This window comes from Salvelinus alpinus, chromosome 6, assembly GCF_045679555.1.
Source record: "Salvelinus alpinus chromosome 6, SLU_Salpinus.1, whole genome shotgun sequence".
In the NCBI taxonomy this organism is placed as follows: domain Eukaryota; kingdom Metazoa; phylum Chordata; class Actinopteri; order Salmoniformes; family Salmonidae; genus Salvelinus; species Salvelinus alpinus.
In genome coordinates this window covers 95,984,289-96,004,288 of record NC_092091.1, presented here as the reverse complement: position 1 = coordinate 96,004,288, position 20,000 = coordinate 95,984,289, and the positions used below count along the sequence as shown (strand labels likewise).

Here is a 20,000-nt window from a genome sequence, read left to right as displayed (position 1 = left end):
TCTCTCTGTTTCTCTCCAGTCTGTTGAAGCCTCATCTCTCTGTTTCTCTCCAGTCTGTTGAAGTCTAATCTCGTTCCATCTCTCTGTTTCTCTCCAGTCTGTTGAAGCTTCATCTCGTTCCATCTGTCTGTTTCTCTCCAGTCTGTTGAAGTCTCATCTCTCTGTTTCTCTCCAGCCTGTTGAAGCCTCATCTCTCTGTTTCTCTCCAGTCTGTTGAAGTCTCATCTCTCTGTTTCTCTCCAGTCTGTTGAAGTCTCATCTCTCTGTTTCTCTCCAGTCTGTTGAAGTCTCATCTCTTTCCATCTCTCTTTTTCTCTCCAGTCTGTTGAAGTCTCATCTCTCTGTTTCTCTCCAGTCTGTTGAAGTCTCATCTCTTTCCATCTCTCTTTTTCTCTCCAGTCTGTTGAAGTCTCATCTCTCTGTTTCTCTCCAGTCTATTGAAGTCTCATCTCTCTGTTTCTCTCCAGTCTGTTGAAGTCTCATCTCGTTCCATCTCTCTTTTTCTCTCCAGTCTGTTGAAGTCTCATCTCTCTGTTTCTCTCCAGTCTGTTGAAGTCTCATCTCGTTCCATCTCTCTGTTTCTCTCCAGTCTGATGAAGTCTCATCTCTCTGTTTCTCTCCAGTCTGTTAAAGCCCCATCTCTCTGTTTCTCTCCAGTCTGTTGAAGTCTCATCTCGTTCCATCTCTCTGTTTCTCTCCAGTCTGTTGAAGTCTCATCTCTCTGTTTCTCTCCAGTCTGTTGAAGTCTCATCTCGTTCCATCTCTCTGTTTCTCTCCAGTCTGTTGAAGTCTCATCTCTCTGTTTCTCTCCAGTCTGTTGAAGCCTCATCTCGTTCCATCTCTCTGTTTCTCTCCAGTCTGTTGAAGTCTCATCTCTCTGTTTCTCTCCAGTCTGTTGAAGTCTCATCTCGTTCCATCTCTCTGTTTCTCTCCAGTCTGTTGAAGTCCCATCTCTCTGTTTCTCTCCAGTCTGTTGAAGTCTCATCTCGTTCCATCTCTCTGTTTCTCTCCAGTCTGTTGAAGTCTCATCTCTCTGTTTCTCTCCAGTCTGTTGAAGTCTCATCTCGTTACATCTCTCTGTTTCTCTCCAGTCTGTTGAAGCCTCATCTCTCTGTTTCTCTCCAGTCTGTTGAAGTCTCATCTCGTTCCATCTCTCTGTTTCTCTCCAGTCTGTTGAAGTCTCATCTCTCTGTTTCTCTCCAGTCTGTTGAAGTCTCATCTCGTTACATCTCTCTGTTTCTCTCCAGTCTGTTGAAGCCTCATCTCTCTGTTTCTCTCCAGTCTGTTGAAGTCTAATCTCGTTCCATCTCTCTGTTTCTCTCCAGTCTGTTGAAGCTTCATCTCGTTCCATCTGTCTGTTTCTCTCCAGTCTGTTGAAGTCTCATCTCTCTGTTTCTCTCCAGTCTATTGAAGTCTCATCTCGTTCCATCTCTCTGTTTCTCTCCAGCCTGATGAAGTCTCATCTCTCTGTTTCTCTCCAGTCTGTTGAAGTCTCATCTCGTTCCATCTCTCTTTTTCTCTCCAGTCTGTTGAAGTCTCATCTCTCTGTTTCTCTCCAGTCTGTTGAAGTCTCATCTCGTTCCATCTCTCTGTTTCTCTCCAGTCTGTTGAAGCCCCATCTCTCTGTTTCTCTCCAGTCTGTTAAAGCCCCATCTCTCTGTTTCTCTCCAGTCTGTTGAAGTCTCATCTCTCTGTTTCTCTCCAGTCTGTTGAAGTCTCATCTCATTCCATCTCTCTATTTCTCTCCAGTCTGTTGAAGTCTCATCTCGTTCCATCTCTCTGTTTCTCTCCAGTCTGTTGAAGTCTCATCTCTCTGTTTCTCTCCAGTCTGTTGAAGTCTCATCTCGTTCCATCTCTCTGTTTCTCTCCAGTCTGTTGAAGTCTCATCTCTCTGTTTCTCTCCAGTCTGTGGAAGTCTCATCTCGTTCCATCTCTCTGTTTCTCTCCAGTCTGTTGAAGTCTCATCTCTCTGTTTCTCTCCAGTCTGTTGAAGTCTCATCTCTCTGTTTCTCTCCAGTCTGTTGAAGTCTCATCTCGTTCCATCTCTCTGTTTCTCTCCAGTCTGTTGAAGTCTCATCTCTCTGTTTCTCTCCAGTCTGTTGAAGTCTCATCTCTTTCCATCTCTCTTTTTCTCTCCAGTCTGTTGAAGTCTCATCTCTCTGTTTCTCTCCAGTCTGTTGAAGTCTCATCTCGTTCCATCTCTCTTTTTCTCTCCAGTCTGTTGAAGTCTCATCTCTCTGTTTCTCTCCAGTCTGTTGAAGTCTCATCTCGTTCCATCTCTCTGTTTCTCTCCAGTCTGTTGAAGCCCCATCTCTCTGTTTCTCTCCAGTCTGTTAAAGCCCCATCTCTCTGTTTCTCTCCAGTCTGTTGAAGTCTCATCTCTCTGTTTCTCTCCAGTCTGTTGAAGTCTCATCTCGTTCCATCTCTCTGTTTCTCTCCAGTCTGTTGAAGTCTCATCTCTCTGTTTCTCTCCAGTCTGTTGAAGTCTCATCTCGTTCCATCTCTCTGTTTCTCTCCAGTCTGTGGAAGTCTCATCTCGTTCCATCTCTCTGTTTCTCTCCAGTCTGTTGAAGTCTCATCTCGTTCCATCTCTCTGTTTCTCTCCAGTCTGTTGAAGTCTCATCTCTCTGTTTCTCTCCAGTCTGTGGAAGTCTCATCTCGTTCCATCTCTCTGTTTCTCTCCAGTCTGTTGAAGTCTCATCTCGTTCCATCTCTCTGTTTCTCTCCAGTCTGTTGAAGTCTCATCTCTCTGTTTCTCTCCAGTCAGTTGAAGTCTCATCTCGTTCCATCTCTCTGTTTCTCTCCAGTCTGTTGAAGCCTCATCTCGTTCCATCTCTCTGTTTCTCTCCAGTCTGTTGAAGTCTCATCTCTCTGTTTCTCTCCAGTCTGTGGAAGTCTCATCTCGTTCCATCTCTCTGTTTCTCTCCAGTCTGTTGAAGTCCCATCTCTCTGTTTCTCTCCAGTCTGTTGAAGTCTCATCTCGTTCCATCTCTCTGTTTCTCTCCAGTCTGTTGAAGTCTCATCTCTCTGTTTCTCTCCAGTCTGTTGAAGTCTCATCTCGTTACATCTCTCTGTTTCTCTCCAGTCTGTTGAAGCCTCATCTCTCTGTTTCTCTCCAGTCTGTTGAAGTCTCATCTCGTTCCATCTCTCTGTTTCTCTCCAGTCTGTTGGAGCCTCATCTCTCTGTTTCTCTCCAGTCTGTTGAAGTCTCATCTCGTTCCATCTCTCTGTTTCTCTCCAGTCTGTTGAAGCTTCATCTCGTTCCATCTCTCTGTTTCTCTCCAGTCTGTTGAAGTCTCATCTCTCTGTTTCTCTCCAGTCTGTTGAAGTCTCATCTCGTTACATCTCTCTGTTTCTCTCCAGTCTGTTGAAGCCTCATCTCTCTGTTTCTCTCCAGTCTGTTGAAGTCTAATCTCGTTCCATCTCTCTGTTTCTCTCCAGTCTGTTGAAGCTTCATCTCGTTCCATCTGTCTGTTTCTCTCCAGTCTGTTGAAGTCTCATCTCTCTGTTTCTCTCCAGCCTGTTGAAGCCTCATCTCTCTGTTTCTCTCCAGTCTGTTGAAGTCTCATCTCTCTGTTTCTCTCCAGTCTGTTGAAGCTTCATCTCGTTCCATCTGTCTGTTTCTCTCCAGTCTGTTGGAGTCTCATCTCTCTGTTTCTCTCCAGTCTGTTGAAGTCTCATCTCTCTGTTTCTCTCCAGTCTGTTGAAGTCTCATCTCTCTGTTTCTCTCCAGTCTGTTGAAGCCTCATCTCTCTGTTTCTCTCCAGTCTGTTGAAGTCTCATCTCTCTGTTTCTCTCCAGTCTGTTGAAGCTTCATCTCGTTCCATCTGTCTGTTTCTCTCCAGTCTGTTGGAGTCTCATCTCTCTGTTTCTCTCCAGTCTGTTGAAGTCTCATCTCTCTGTTTCTCTCCAGTCTGTTGAAGTCTCATCTCTCTGTTTCTCTCCAGTCTGTTGAAGTCTCATCTCGTTCCATCTCTCTGTTTCTCTCCAGTCTGTTGAAGTCTCATCTCTCTGTTTCTCTCCAGTCTGTTGAAGTCTCATCTCGTTCCATCTCTCTGTTTCTCTCCAGTCTGTTGAAGTCTCATCTCTCTGTTTCTCTCCAGTCTGTTGAAGTCTCATCTCGTTCCATCTCTCTGTTTCTCTCCAGTCTGTTGAAGTCTCATCTCTCTGTTTCTCTCCAGTCTGTTGAAGTCTCATCTCGTTCCATCTCTCTGTTTCTCTCCAGTCTGTTGAAGACCCATCTCTCTGTTTCTCTCCAGTCTGTTGAAGCCCCATCTCTCTGTTTCTCTCCAGCCTGATGAAGTCTCATCTCTCTGTTTCTCTCCAGTCTGATGAAGTCTCATCTCGTTCCATCTCTCTGTTTCTCTCCAGTCTGATGAAGTCTCATCTCGTTCCATCTCTCTGTTTCTCTCCAGTCTGTTGAAGCCCCATCTCTCTGTTTCTCTCCAGCCTGATGAAGCCTCATCTCTCTGTTTCTCTCCAGTCTGATGAAGTCTCATCTCTCTGTTTCTCTCCAGTCTGTTGAAGTCTCATCTCTCTGTTTCTCTCCAGTCTGTTGAAGTCTCATCTCGTTCCATCTCTCTGTTTCTCTCCAGTCTGTTGAAGTCCCATCTCTCTGTTTCTCTCCAGTCTGTTGAAGTCTCATCTCGTTCCATCTCTCTGTTTCTCTCCAGTCTGTTGAAGTCTCATCTCTCTGTTTCTCTCCAGTCTGTTGAAGTCTCATCTCGTTCCATCTCTCTGTTTCTCTCCAGTCTGTTGAAGACCCATCTCTCTGTTTCTCTCCAGTCTGTTGAAGCCCCATCTCTCTGTTTCTCTCCAGTCTGTTGAAGTCTCATCTCTCTGTTTCTCTCCAGTCTGTTGAAGTCTCATCTCTCTGTTTCTCTCCAGTCTGTTGAAGTCTCATCTCGTTCCATCTCTCTGTTTCTCTCCAGTCTGTTGAAGTCTCATCTCTCTGTTTCTCTCCAGTCTGTTGAAGTCTCATCTCGTTCCATCTCTCTGTTTCTCTCCAGTCTGTTGAAGTCTCATCTCTCTGTTTCTCTCCAGTCTGTTGAAGTCTCATCTCGTTCCATCTCTCTGTTTCTCTCCAGTCTGTTGAAGCCTCATCTCTCTGTTTCTCTCCAGTCTGTTGAAGTCTAATCTCGTTCCATCTCTCTGTTTCTCTCCAGTCTGTTGAAGTCTCATCTCGTTCCATCTCTCTGTTTCTCTCCAGTCTGTTGAAGTCTCATCTCGTTCCATCTCTCTGTTTCTCTCCAGTCTGTTGAAGTCTCATCTCGTTCCATCTCTCTGTTTCTCTCCAGTCTGTTGAAGTCTCATCTCTCTGTTTCTCTCCAGTCTGTTGAAGTCTCATCTCTCTGTTTCTCTCCAGTCTGTCTCATCTGTTTGTGTTAAAGGGTTAAACGGTTAGATTGTCATTTACACAACACACTGTTGACACTGCTTCCCTCTTCCCACTACACACACACACACACACACACACACACACACACACACACACACACACACACACACACACACACACACACACACACACACACACACACACACACACACACACACACACACACACACACACACACACACACACACTCAGTGTCTTGGGGTTAAGTTATTACCCTCACCCGGGAGCTGTGTGTGTGTGTGTGTGTGTGTGTGTGTGTGTGTGTGTGTGGGTGGGTGTGTGGGTGGGTGTGTGTGTGTGGTGTGGTTTTTAAGAGGTGTTTACTCTGCAGGGTGCTTTTCACACATTTGGTAGCCGTGCCAGACTGTCTGTTTGTTCTTCCCACATCCCCTCCTCCCCTCTCCTCTCCTCTCCTCTCCTCTACTCTCCTCTCCCACTCTCCTCTCCCCTCCTACCCTTTTCCTTTCCTCTCCCTCCTCTCCTCTCCTCCTCTCTCCTCTCTTCTCCCCTCTCCTCTCTTCTCCCCCCTCCTCTCCCCCTCTCCTTTCCTTTCCTCTCCCTCCTCTCCTCCCATCTGCTCCTCTCCCCCTCTCGTTTCCTCCTCTCCTCTCCTCTCCTCTCCTCTCCTCTCCTCTCCTCTCCTCTCCTCTCCTCTCCTCTCCTCTCCTCTCTTCTCCTCTCCTCTCCCCCTCCTCCCCTCTCCCTCTTTCCTCTCCTTTCCTCTCCTACCATTCTCCTCCCATCTGCTCCTCTCCCCCTCTCCTCTCCTCTCCCCCCTCCTTTCTCCTCCCCCTCTCCTTGCCTCTCCCCCTCTCCTCTCCCCCCCCTCTTTTCCTCTCCCCCTCTCCTCTCCTCTCCTCCCCTCTCACTCTCCTCTCCTCTCCTCTCCTCTCCTCTCCTCTTCCTCTTCCTCTTCCTCTTTTTTCTCCTCTCCTCCCTTCTCCACTGACCCTCTCCCCTTCTCTACTCGAGCTCAATGTATGTCTGGTATCATATTGTACCTTAAATCAGGACTACCCAGGACTGTGTTTCTCCATGTTATAGAGACAGTCTGATACCTTAAATCAGGACTACCCAGGACTGTGTTTCTCCATGTTATAGAGAGAGACAGTCTGATACCTTAAATCAGGACTACCCAGGACTGTGTTTCTCCATGTTATAGAGACAGTCTGAGACAGTCTGATACCTTAAATCAGGACTACCCAGGACTGTGTTTCTCCATGTTAAAATCTGTGAAGACTACACACACACACACACACACACACACACACACACACACACACACACACACACACACACACACACACACACACACACACACACACACACACACACACACACACACTCAAGCCTACCGTTGACACACTGATAATCCATTTGACTCACTGAGATGTTCTGAACATGTCATTAACGATGTGTGTGTGTGTGTGTGTGTGTGTGTGTGTGTGTGTGTGTGTGTGTGTGTGTGTGTGTGTGTATGTGTGTGTTGTCGTTCCAGGCGTCTGAACAGGAACAGTCTCCAGGTTTTTCCAGAGCTTTTGTTCCTGGGAACATTGAAACTCTACAGACTGTAAGTTCAATACTATTATATTGTTCTATCTCTCTCTGTCTCTCTCTCTCTCTATCCCTCTCTCTGTCTCTGTCTCTCTCTCTCTCTCTCTCTCTCTCTCTCTCTCTCTCTCTCTCTCTCTCTGTCTCTGTCTCTGTCTCTGTCTCTGTCTCTCTCTCTGTCTCTGTCTCTCTCTATCCCTCTATCCATCCCTCCAAGGCTGTGCGGTGTGTTGGTCTCTATTTGGAGCTGCTATCCTGTGTTGGTAGAAGACCAGCTAGCAGAAGATGCTCTACACACCCCTAGACTAAACCAGACTATTGAGACTCACCCCTAGACTAAACCAGACTATTGAGACTCACCCCTAGACTAAACCAGACTATTGAGACTCACCCCTAGACTAAACCAGACTATTGAGACTCACCCCTAGACTAAACCAGACTATTGAGACTCACCCCTAGACTAAACCAGACTATTGAGACTCACCCCTAGACTAAACCAGACTATTGAGACTCACCCCTAGACTAAACCAGACTATTGAGACTCACCCCTAGACTAAACCAGACTATTGAGACTCACCCCTAGACTAAACCAGACTATTGAGACTCACCCCTAGACTACATTAGAGACTAATGAGACTCACCCCTAGACTAAACCAGACTATTGAGACTCACCCCTAGACTACATTAGAGACTAATGAGACTCACCCCTAGACTAAACCAGACTATTGAGACTCACCCCTAGACTACATTAGAGACTAATGAGACTCACCCCTAGACTAAACCAGACTATTGAGACTCACCCCTAGACTACACTAGAGACTATTGAGACTCACCCCTAGACTATACTAGAGACTATTGAGACTCACCCCTAGACTACACTAGAGACTATTGAGACTCACCCCTAGACTACACTAGAGACTATTGAGACTCACCCCTAGACTACACTAGAGACTATTGAGACTCACCCCTAGACTAAACCAGACTATTGAGACTCACCCCTAGACTACACTAGAGACTATTGAGACTCACCCCTAGACTACACTAGAGAATATTGAGACTCACCCCTAGACTAAACCAGACTATTGAGACTCACCCCTAGACTACACTAGAGACTATTGAGACTCACCCCTAGACTACACTAGAGAATATTGAGACTCACCCCTAGACTACACTAGAGACTATTGAGACTAGAGGTCGACCGATTATGATTTTTCAACACCAATACCGATACCGATTATTGGAGGACCCCAAAAAATGCCGATACCGATTAATCGGCCGAATTTTATTTATTTATTTGTAATAATGACAATTACAACAATACTGACTGAACACTTATTTTAACTTAATATAATACATCAATAAAATCAATTTAGCCTCAAATAAATAATGAAACATGTTCAATTTGGTTTAAATAATGCAAAAACAAAGTGTTGGAGAAGAAAGTAAAAGTGCAATATGTGCCATGTAAGAAAGCTAACGTTTCAGTTCCTTGCTCAGAACATGAGAACATATGAAAGCTGGTGGTTCCTTTAAACATGAGTCTTCAATATTCCCAGGTAAGAAGTTTTAGGTTGTAGTTATTATAGGAATTATAGGACTATTTCTCTCTATAGGATTTGTATTTCATATACCTTTGACTATTGGATGTTCTTATAGGCACTTTAGTATTGCCAGTGTAATAGTATAGCTTCCGTCCCTCTCCTCGCTCCTACCTGGGCTCGAACCAGGAACACATCGACAACAGCCACCCTCGAAGCAGCGTTACCCATGCAGAGCAAGGGGAACAACAACTCCAAGTCTCAGAGCGGGTGACGTTTGAAACGCTATTAGCGCACACCCCGCTAACTAGCTAGCCATTTCACATCGGTTACACCAGCCTAACTCGGGAGTTGATAGGCTTGAAGTCATAAACAGCAGAGCTAATGGCAAAACGCACAAAAGTGCTGTTTGAATGAATGCTTACAAGCCTGCTGTTGCCAACCACCGGTCAGTCAGACTGCTCTATCAAATCATAGACTTAATTATAACATAATAACACACAGAAATACGAGCCTTAGGTCATTAATATGGTCGAATCTGGAAACTATCATCTCGAAAACAAAACGTTTATTATTTCAGTGAAATACGGAACCGTTCCGTATTTTATCTAACGGGTGGCATCCATCAGTCTAAATATTCTTGTTACATTGCACAACTTTCAATGTTATGTCATAATTACATAAATTCTGGCAAATTAGTTCGCCAATGAGCCAGGCGGCCCAAACTGTTGCATATACCCTGACTCTGCGTGCAATGAACGCAAGAGAAATTACACAATTTCACCTGGTTAATATTGCCTGCTAACCTGGATTTCTTTTAGATAAATATGCAGGTTTAAAAATATATACTTCTGTGTATTGATTTTAAGAAAGGCATTGATGTTTATGGTTAGGTTGGAGCAACGACAGTCCTGTTTCGCGAATGCCACCACATCGATTATATTCATCACCCAAATGGAGCCCAGAGCACTATAAAGGGAGGGAGAGAGGGAGGGAGGGTGGGAGAGGGAGGGAGGGAGGGTGGGAGAGGGAGAGAGATAGGGAGGGAGAGAGAGAGGGAGTGAGGGTGGGAGAGGGAGGGAGGGAGGGTGGGAGAGGGAGGGAGGGAGGGAGGGAGGGAGGGTGGGAGGGAGTGAGGGTGGGAGAGGGAGGGGGGGTGAGAGGGAGAGAGGGAAGGAGGGAGGGTGAGAGAGGGGGTGAGAGAGAGGGAGAGAGTGTGGGAGTGAGGGTTGGAGAGGGAGGGAGAGGGGGTGGGGGGGAGAGAGGGAGAGAGAGTGAGGGAGTGAGGGTGGGAGAGGGAGGGAGAGGGGGTGGGGGGGAGGGAGGGAGGGTGAGAGGGAGGGGGAGGGAGGGAGAGAGAGAGGGAGGGAGAGAGAGAGAGAGAGAGGGAGGGATAGCGGGAGGGGGAGAGGGAGGGAGAGAGTGAGGGTGGGAGAGAGAGAGAGGGAGAGGGAGGGAGATGTGTTCCCGTTATAGGATTCTGTGGTCTGAATATTTGTGGTCTATGGTGAGTGTATTTATACAGAGAATGAGAAAATCTATTTATCTAAAACAAAATTATAACTGTGATGATTCAGAAGAGCGTGTGAACGTGTTTTATGTTCTCTGGCCGGATGTTGCTGTGTTTCTCTCTCTCTCTCTCTGTGTGTGTGTGTGTGTGTGTGTGTGTGTGTGTGTGTGTGTGTGTGTGTGTGTGTGTGTGTGTGTGTGTGTGTGTGTGTGTGTGTGTGTGTGTGTGTGTGTGTGTGTGTGTGTGTGTGTTACACAGTGGCTTCGGAAAGTATTCAGACCCCTTGCCTTTTTCCACGTTTTGTTACGTTAAAATGGATTAAATAAATTATTTTGCAAATATATTCAAAATAAAAAAAACGGAAATATCTTATTTACAGAAGTATTCAGCTCTGAGACTCGAATGATTTATGAGGGGGGAAAAACGCTTTAATAGATTGTAGAATAAGGCTGTAACGTAACAAAATGTGGAAAAAGTCAAGGGGTCTGAATACTTCCTGAATGAACCTGTCTGCTGTGGGAAACAGAAGTAGTCGATGTTACAGGTTTGGTGTACAGCGTCAGTCGTACGGCGTCCCCGGACCAAATTAGGGTTAATAAGTGCCTTGCTCAAGGGCACATTGACAGATGTTTCACAATATCTGCTCGGGTATTCAAACCAGCAACCTTTCAGTTACTGGCCCAACGCTCTATCTGCTACGCTACCTCCCGCTAGGCTACCTGCTGCCCGCTAGGCTACCTGCCTCCCTCTAGGATCACTTCCCTGCTCTCTTTCTCTCTGTCTATCGCTCCCCTCCTCTCCTCTTCTTCTCCTCCTCTCCTCTCCCCCTCCTCCTCCTCCTCCTCTCCTCCTCCTCCTCCCCTCCTCCTCTCCTCCCTCTCCCCTTCTCCTCTCCTCCTCCTCCTCACCCCTCCTCCCCCTCTCCTCCTCCTCCCTCTCCTCCCCTCCCCCTCCCCTCCTCCTCCTTCTCCTACCCTCCCCCTCCCCTTCTCCTCCTCTCCTCCTCCTCCTCCTCCTCCTCTCCTCCTCCTCCTTCTCCTCCTCCCCCCTCCTCCTCCTCCTCATCCTCCCCCCTCCCCTCCCCATCCCCTCCCCCTCCCCTCCTCCCCCTCTCCTCCCCTCTCCTCTCCTCTCCCTCCCCTCCCCTGGGCTGTGTGTACCAGTCTTCCAGGAGGGAGATGAAAGAGTGGAAGAGGGGATTGTGTGATGAGAGGAGAAGAGAATGGGTCACTGGTTTTCGCTCTCTCGCTCTTTCTCTCTGTGTGTGTGTGTGTGTGTGTGTGTGTGTGTGTGTGTGTGTGTGTGTGTGTGTGTGTGTGTGTGAGGGTACACGTTTTTTTTTACCTCTTGGCCTCTCCTGGACCCCACCAGCATTCTTCCTTGACGACGGCTTCCTAGGTTACCATCTCCATGGAAACTGTTGTCACATCGACATAGTCAGTGTGTGTGTTTACGTGTGCGTGTCATTTCAGCTTCTTCCCCACCCCCCCAAAGTGTAAACAAGTGAACAATGTCAACGAGATGACTGTAGAATTACCGTTGTCGTGACAACAGAAGGGATGTTGTGTCGTGTTTCCTGTACGGATCATTCTGTTGAAAATGGAATTCTACAATGATTTTAAATCAAAACTTTTTTCTTTTTTTTTAAATGTCAATTTGTTTGTCCTCCATCTTTAACCTTTTTTTTTTACTGCAGTAGGGCTAAATCAGGGTCACACAGAGTGGTTCTGGGTAGTCGTAAACAAATCTACTTTGAAACCAAAGTGTTTACCTCACACTCGTGGTTCTGGGCTTAAAACAATAAAGAAAACATCTCTAGATGCTCTAAATAAACGTCCTGATATTACAATGTAAAAAAAAATGGTTTTTGTATTAATTAGGAGTCTGTCATTCAGCTCTGACATCACCGAAACATGAGTAAGGAAGTTAAATTGATACGGAGGGAGAGAGAGAGAGGCAGAGAGATGGAGGGAGGGAGAGAGGGAGAGAGGGGGAGGCAGAGAGATGGAGGGAGGCAGAGAGGGAGAGAGGGGGAGGCAGAGAGATGGAGGGAGGCAGAGAGGGAGAGAGAGGGAGAGAGAGGGAGAGAGGGAGAGAGGGAGGCAGAGAGGGAGAGAGAGAGAGAGAGAGGGAGAGAAGGAGAGGGAGGCAGAGAGGGAGGCAGAGAGGGAGAGAGAGAGGAACGGAGAGAGAGAGAGGGAGAGAGAGGGAGGCAGAGAGAGAGAGAGAGAGGGAGAGAGAGGGAGAGAAGGAGAGAGAGAGGCAGAGAGGGAGGCAGAGAGGGAGAGAGAGAGGAACGGAGAGAGAGAGAGAGGGAGAGAGAGAGGGACGGAGAGAGAGAGAGGGAGAGAGAGAGAGGGAGAGAGAGGGAGGCAGAGAGAGAGAGAGGGAGAGAGAGGGAGGCAGAGAGAGAGAGAGGGAGAGAGAGGGAGGCAGAGCGAGGGAGGCAGAGAGGGAGAGAGAGGGAGGCAGAGAGAGGGAGAGGGAGGGAGAGGGGGAGAGAGAGAGGGAGGCAGAGAGGGAGAGGGAGGGAGAGGGGGAGAGAGAGAGGGAGGCAGAGAGGGGACGTTTATGCAGTGTACTGAGACTTCACACACAGGGTGAGGAGTCAGACTGTGTGTGTGTGTGTGTGTGTGTGTGTGTGTGTGTGTGTGTGTGTGTGTGTGTGTGTGTGTGTGTGTGTGTGTGTGTGTGTGTGTGTGTGTGTGTGTGTGTGTGTGTGTGTGTGTGTGTGTGTGTGTGTGTGTGTGTGTGTGTGTGTTTCTCCCACTAAAAGCCAGATGAGGTTTTGGCGTTTGAGGGCCGGCGTTGTTGCCTAGCAGCCGAGAAGGTCGACACTTTGTCTCTCGTGAGAGCGATTAACCCCGACACACACACACCTCAGCCGAGACGACAGGCTGAGAATGTCGCATTCCATGTTGGCACTCCTCTCCTCTCCTCTCCCCTCGTCTCCTCTCCTCTCCTCTCCCCTCCTCTCTTCTCCTCTCCCCTCGTCTCCTCTCCTCTCCTCTCCACTCCTCTCCTCTCCCCTCCTTTCCTCTCCCCTCGTCTCCTCTCTCCTCCTCTCCTCTCCCCTCGTCTCCTCTCCCCTCGTCTCCTCTCCACTCGTCTCGTCTCCTCTCCACTCCTCTCCTCTCCCCTTCTCTCCTCTCCTCCTCCTCTCCTCTCCACTCCTCTCCTCTCCCCTCGTCTCCTCTCCCCTCGTCTCCTCTCCTCTCCTCTCCCCTCGTCTCGTCTCCCCTCGTCTCCTCTCCCCTCGTCTCGTCTCCTCTCCACTCCTCTCCTCTCCCCTCCTCTCCTCTCCTCTCCTCTCCACTCCTCTCCTCTCCCCTTCTCTCCTCTCCTCTCCTCTCCTCTCCTCTCCCCTCGTCTCCTCTCCCCTCGTCTCCTCTCCTCTCCTCTCCCCTCGTCTCGTCTCCCCTCGTCTCCTCTCCCCTCGTCTCCTCTCCTCTCCACTCCTCTCCTCTCCCCTCCTCTCCTCTCCCCTCGTCTCCCCTCGTCTCCTCTCTCCTCCTCTCCTCTCCCCTCGTCTCCTCTCCCCTCGTCTCCTCTCTCCTCCTCTCCTCTCCTCTCCTCTACTCTCCCCTCCTCTCCCCTCCTCTCCTCTCCTATCCTCTCCTCTCCTCTCCTCTCCTCTCCTCTCCTCTCCTCTCCTCTCCCCTCGTCTCCTCTCGTCTCCTCTCTCCTCCCCTCGTCTCCTGCTCTCCTCACACTCATTGGACTCTACCCACACACACACACACATGCATATTGACACCACACACACACACACACACACACACACATGCATATTGACACCAGACACACACACACACACAAACATGCATATTGACTCCACACACACACACACATGCATATTGACACCACACACACACACACATAAACACAGGGGTACCAGTACCGAGTCAATGTGGAGGGGTACCAGTACCGAGTCAATGTGGAGGGGTACCAGTACCGAGTCAATGTGGAGGGGTACCAGTACCGAGTCAATGTGGAGGGGTACCAGTACCGAGTCAATGTGGAGGGGTACCAGTACCGAGTCACTGTGGAGGGGTACCAGTACCGAGTCACTGTGGAGGGGTACCAGTACCGAGTCACTGTGGAGGGGTACCAGTACCGAGTCACTGTGGAGGGGTACCAGTACCGAGTCACTGTGGAGGGGTACCAGTACCGAGTCACTGTGGAGGGGTACCAGTACTGAGGAGGAGGCTATATACAGGGGGTACCGGTACAGAGTCAATGTGGAGGCTATATACAGGTGGTACCGGTACAGAGTCAATGTGGAGGCTATATACAGGAGGTACCGGTACAGAGTCAATGTGGAGGCTATATACAGGTGGTACCGGTACAGAGTCAATGTGGAGGCTATATACAGGGGGTACCGGTACAGAGTCAATGTGGAGGCTATATACAGGGTGTTACGGTACAGAGTCAATGTGGAGGCTATATACAGGGTGATACGGTACAGAGTCAATGTGGAGGCTATATACAGGGGGTACCGGTACAGAGTCAATGTGGAGGCTATATACAGGGGGGTACTGGTACAGAGTCAATGTGGAGGCTATATACAGGGGGTACCGGTACAGAGTCAATGTGGAGGCTATATACAGGGGGTACCGGTACAGAGTCAATGTGGAGGCTATATACAGGGTGTTACGGTACAGAGTCAATGTGGAGGCTATATACAGGGGGTACCGGTACAGAGTCAATGTGGAGGCTATATACAGGGGGGTACTGGTACAGAGTCAATGTGGAGGCTATATACAGGGGGTACCGGTACAGAGTCAATGTGGAGGCTATATACAGGGGGGTACTGGTACAGAGTCAATGTGGAGGCTATATACAGGGGGTACCGGTACAGAGTCAATGTGGAGGCTATATACAGAGGGTACCGGTACAGAGTCAATGTGGAGGCTATATACAGGGGGTACCGGTACAGAGTCAATGTGGAGGCTATATACAGGGGGGTACCAGTACAGAGTCAATGTGGAGGCTATATACAGGGGGTACTGGTACAGAGTCAATGTGGAGGCTATATACCGGGTGTTACGGTACAGAGTCAATGTGGAGGCTATATACAGGGGGTACCGGTACAGAGTCAATGTGGAGGCTATATACAGGGGGGTACCGGTACCGGGTTTATGTGTATAGTAGTTGGTCAGTCAGAACCGAACCCTGGGTTTATGTGTATAGTAGTTGGTCAGTCAGAACCGAACCCTGGGTTTATGTGTATAGTAGTTGGTCAGTCAGAACTGTACCCTGGGTTTATGTGTATAGTAGTTGGTCAGTCAGAACTGTACCCTGGGTTTATGTGTATAGTAGTTGGTCAGTCAGAACTGTACCCTGGGTTTATGTGTATAGTAGTTGGTCAGTCAGAACTGTACCCTGGGTTTATGTGTATAGTAGTTGGTCAGTCAGAACCGAACCCTGGGTTTATGTGTATAGTAGTTGGTCAGTCAGAACCCAACCCTGGGTTTATGTGTATAGTAGTTGGTCAGTCAGAACTGTACCCTGGGTTTATGTGTATAGTAGTTGGTCAGTCAGAACTGTACCCTGGGTTTATGTGTATAGTAGTTGGTCAGTCAGAACCAAAACCTGGGTTTATGTGTATAGTAGTTGGTCAGTCAGAACCGAACCCTGGGTTTATGTGTATAGTAGTTGGTCAGTCAGAACCAAACCCTGGGTTTATGTGTATAGTAGTTGGTCAGTCAGAACCGGACCCTGGGTTTATGTGTATAGTAGTTGGTCAGTCAGAACTGTACCCTGGGTTTATGTGTATAGTAGTTGGTCAGTCAGAACCGAACCCTGGGTTTATGTGTATAGTAGTTGGTCAGTCAGAACTGTACCCTGGGTTTTAATCTGTGTTGGTCAGTCAGAACCGAACCCTGGGTTTATGTGTATAGTAGTTGGTCAGTCAGAACTGTACCCTGGGTTTTAATCTGTGTTGGTCAGTCAGAACCGAACCCTGGGTTTATGTGTATAGTAGTTGGTCAGTCAGAACCGAACCATGGGTTTATGTGTATAGTAGTTGGTCAGTCAGAACTGTACCCTGGGTTTATGTGTATAGTAGTTGGTCAGTCAGAACTGTACCCTGGGTTTTAATCTGTGTTGGTCAGTCAGAACCGAACCCTGGGTTTATGTGTATAGTAGTTGGTCAGTCAGAACCGAACCATGGGTTTATGTGTATAGTAGTTGGTCAGTCAGAACCAAACCCTGGGTTTATGTGTATAGTAGTTGGTCAGTCAGAACCGAACCCTGGGTTTATGTGTATAGTAGTTGGTCAGTCAGAACCTAACCCTGGGTTTATGTGTATAGTAGTTGGTCAGTCAGAACCTAACCCTGGGTTTATGTGTATAGTACTTGGTCAGTCAGAACCGGACCCTGGGTTTATGTGTATAGTAGTTGGTCAGTCAGAACCTAACCCTGGGTTTATGTGTATAGTAGTTGGTCAGTCAGAACCGAACCCTGGGTTTATGTGTATAGTAGTTGGTCAGTCAGAACCGTACCCTGGGTTTATGTGTATAGTAGTTGGTCAGTCAGAACCGAACCCTGGGTTTATGTGTATAGTAGTTGGTCAGTCAGAACCGTACCCTGGGTTTATGTGTATAGTAGTTGGTCAGTCAGAACCGGACCCTGGGTTTATGTGTATAGTAGTTGGTCAGTCAGAACCGAACCCTGGGTTTATGTGTATAGTAGTTGGTCAGTCAGAACTGTACCCTGGGTTTATGTGTATAGTAGTTGGTCAGTCAGAACCGAACCCTGGGTTTATGTGTATAGTAGTTGGTCAGTCAGAACCGAACCCTGGGTTTATGTGTATAGTAGTTGGTCAGTCAGAACCGAACCCTGGGTTTATGTGTATAGTAGTTGGTCAGTCAGAACCGAACCCTGGGTTTTAAACTGTGTTGGTCAGTCAGAACCGAACCCTGGGTTTATGTGTATAGTAGTTGGTCAGTCAGAACCCAACCCTGGGTTTATGTGTATAGTAGTTGGTCAGTCAGAACCCAACCCTGGGTTTATGTGTATAGTAGTTGGTCAGTCAGAACCTAACCCTGGGTTTATGTGTATAGTACTTGGTCAGTCAGAACCGAACCCTGGGTTTATGTGTATAGTAGTTGGTCAGTCAGAACCGGACCCTGGGTTTATGTGTATAGTAGTTGGTCAGTCAGAACCCAACCCTGGGTTTATGTGTATAGTAGTTGGTCATTCAGAACCGGACCCTGGGTTTATGTGTATAGTAGTTGGTCAGTCAGAACCCAACCCTGGGTTTATGTGTATAGTAGTTGGTCAGTCAGAACCTAACCCTGGGTTTATGTGTATAGTAGTTGGTCAGTCAGAACCTAACCCTGGGTTTTAGTTTGTGTTGGTCAATCAGAACCGAACCCTGGGTTTTAATCTATGTTGGATCTGTTGATCCGTCAGCAGACTAGACATGCTCAGTCTCTGTGATGGTTTCCCTGTTAATCCTCCATCTTGGCTCCGTGTCAAGCCGTCTTGTCCAGTTGCACAATATCCCCCTCCGGAGCAGGCAACTGCAGCCCTCTCTGGATCCATTAGTGCCACTCCAATGGCAGGGCCTGCATTCTCCAGCACCCCTGTCATCTGAAAGCAATAAATTGGCACCCTTGTCTCTTTCTCACTCCACAAAAGACCCCCCCCCCTGTCACCTCCCCCCCCCCCCTCTCACCCCTTTCTCCCCCCCCTCTCACCCCCTTTCTCCCCCCCTCTCACCCCATCGCCTCACACTGTGAACTGGAGAGGGTTACGCAAGACACTCTCCTATGGTAATGATGCTGTATAGAGACCAGACACACACACACACACACACACACACACACACACACACACACACACACACACACACACACACACACACACACACACACACACACACACTAACAAAACTGTAGTAAAAGCAGTATTGTTGTTTATTTGTTTGGAGCATAGAAACAGTATTCAGCTGCAGTGGAAACAGGGGAGAAATATATTCTGGAGAGAGGATCAACCTGTAGGTAGAAGAGGAGAGAGGATCAACCTGTAGGTAGAAGAGGAGAGAGGATCAACCTGTAGGTAGAAGAGGAGAGAGGATCAACCTGTAGGTAGTAGAGGAGAGAGGATCAACCTGTAGGTAGAAGAGGAGAGAGGATCAACCTGTAGGTAGAAGAGGAGAGAGGATCAACCTGTAGGTAGAAGAGGAGAGAGGATCAACCTGTAGGTAGAAGAGGAGAGAGGATCAACCTGTAGGTAGTAGAGGAGAGAGGATCAACCTGTAGGTAGAAGAGGAGAGAGGATCAACCTGTAGGTAGAAGAGGAGAGAGGATCAACCTGTAGGTAGAAGAGGAGAGAGGATCAACCTGTAGGTAGTAGAGGAGAGAGGATCAACCTGTAGGTAGTAGAGGAGAGAGGATCAACCTGTAGGTAGAAGAGGAGAGAGGATCAACCTGTAGGTAGAAGAGGAGAGAGGATCAACCTGTAGGTAGAAGAGGAGAGAGGATCAACCTGTAGGTAGTAGAGGAGAGAGGATCAACCTGTAGGTAGAAGAGGAGAGAGGATCAACCTGTAGGTAGAAGAGGAGAGAGGATCAACCTGTAGGTAGAAGAGGAGAGAGGATCAACCTGTAGGTAGTAGAGGAGAGAGGATCAACCTGTAGGTAGAAGAGGAGAGAGGATCAACCTGTAGGTAGAAGAGGAGAGAGGATCAACCTGTAGGTAGAAGAGGAGAGAGGAGAGAGGATCAACCTGTAGGTAGAAGAGGAGAGAGGATCAACCTGTAGGTAGAAGAGGAGAGAGGATCAACCTGTAGGTAGAAGAGGAGAGAGGATCAACCTGTAGGTAGAAGAGGAGAGAGGATCAACCTGTAGGTAGAAGAGGAGAGAGGATCAACCTGTAGGTAGAAGAGGAGAGAGGATCAACCTGTAGGTAGAAGAGGAGAGAGGATCAACCTGTAGGTAGAAGAGGAGAGAGGATCAACCTGTAGGTAGAAGCGGAGAGAGGATCAACCTGTAGGTAGAAGAGGAGAGAGGATCAACCTGTAGGTAGAAGAGGAGAGAGGATCAACCTGTAGGTAGTAGAGGAGAGAGGATCAACCTGTAGGTAGAAGAGGAGAGAGGATCAACCTGTAGGTAGTAGAGGAGAGAGGATCAACCTGTAGGTAGAAGAGGAGAGAGGATCAACCTGTAGGTAGAAGAGGAGAGAGGATCAACCTGTAGGTAGAAGAGGAGAGAGGAGAGAGGATCAACCTGTAGGTAGAAGAGGAGAGAGGATCAACCTGTAGGTAGAAGAGGAGAGAGGATCAACCTGTAGGTAGAAGAGGAGAGAGGATCAACCTGTAGGTAGAAGAGGAGAGAGGATCAACCTGTAGGTAGAAGAGGAGAGAGGATCAACCTGTAGGTAGACGAGGAGAGAGGATCAACCTGTAGGTAGTAGAGGAGAGAGGATCAACCTGTAGGTAGAAGAGGAGAGAGGATCAACCTGTAGGTAGAAGAGGAGAGAGGATCAACCTGTAGGTAGAAGAGGAGAGAGGATCAACCTGTAGGTAGAAGAGGAGAGAGGATCAACCTGTAGGTAGAAGAGGAGAGAGGATCAACCTGTAGGTAGAAGAGGAGAGAGGATCAACCTGTAGGTAGAAGAGGAGAGAGGATCAACCTGTAGGTAGTAGAGGAGAGAGGATCAACCTGTAGGTAGAAGAGGAGAGAGGATCAACCTGTAGGTAGAAGAGGAGAGAGGATCAACCTGTAGGTAGAAGAGGAGAGAGGATCAACCTGTAGGTAGTAGAGGAGAGAGGATCAACCTGTAGGTAGAAGAGGAGAGAGGATCAACCTGTAGGTAGAAGAGGAGAGAGGATCAACCTGTAGGTAGAAGAGGAGAGAGGATCAACCTGTAGGTAGAAGAGGAGAGAGGATCAACCTGTAGGTAGTAGAGGAGAGAGGATCAACCTGTAGGTAGAAGAGGAGAGAGGATCAACCTGTAGGTAGTAGAGGAGAGAGGATCAACCTGTAGGTAGAAGA

The 20,000-nt window shown here is 48.1% G+C and overlaps 1 protein-coding gene across 6 annotated transcripts in view; it reads left to right on the top strand.

The window, feature by feature from the left end:
- Nucleotides 1-20,000, top strand: part of slit2 (slit homolog 2 (Drosophila)) — a 270,241-nt gene that overhangs the window by 47,683 nt on the left and 202,558 nt on the right. For all 6 annotated transcript variants that reach the window (XM_071408462.1, XM_071408457.1, XM_071408459.1 and 3 more), the window contains exon 4: nt 6,897-6,968. In XM_071408462.1, the coding sequence (XP_071264563.1) occupies nt 6,897-6,968 (72 nt within the window). The remainder of the gene's footprint in view (nt 1-6,896; nt 6,969-20,000) is intronic.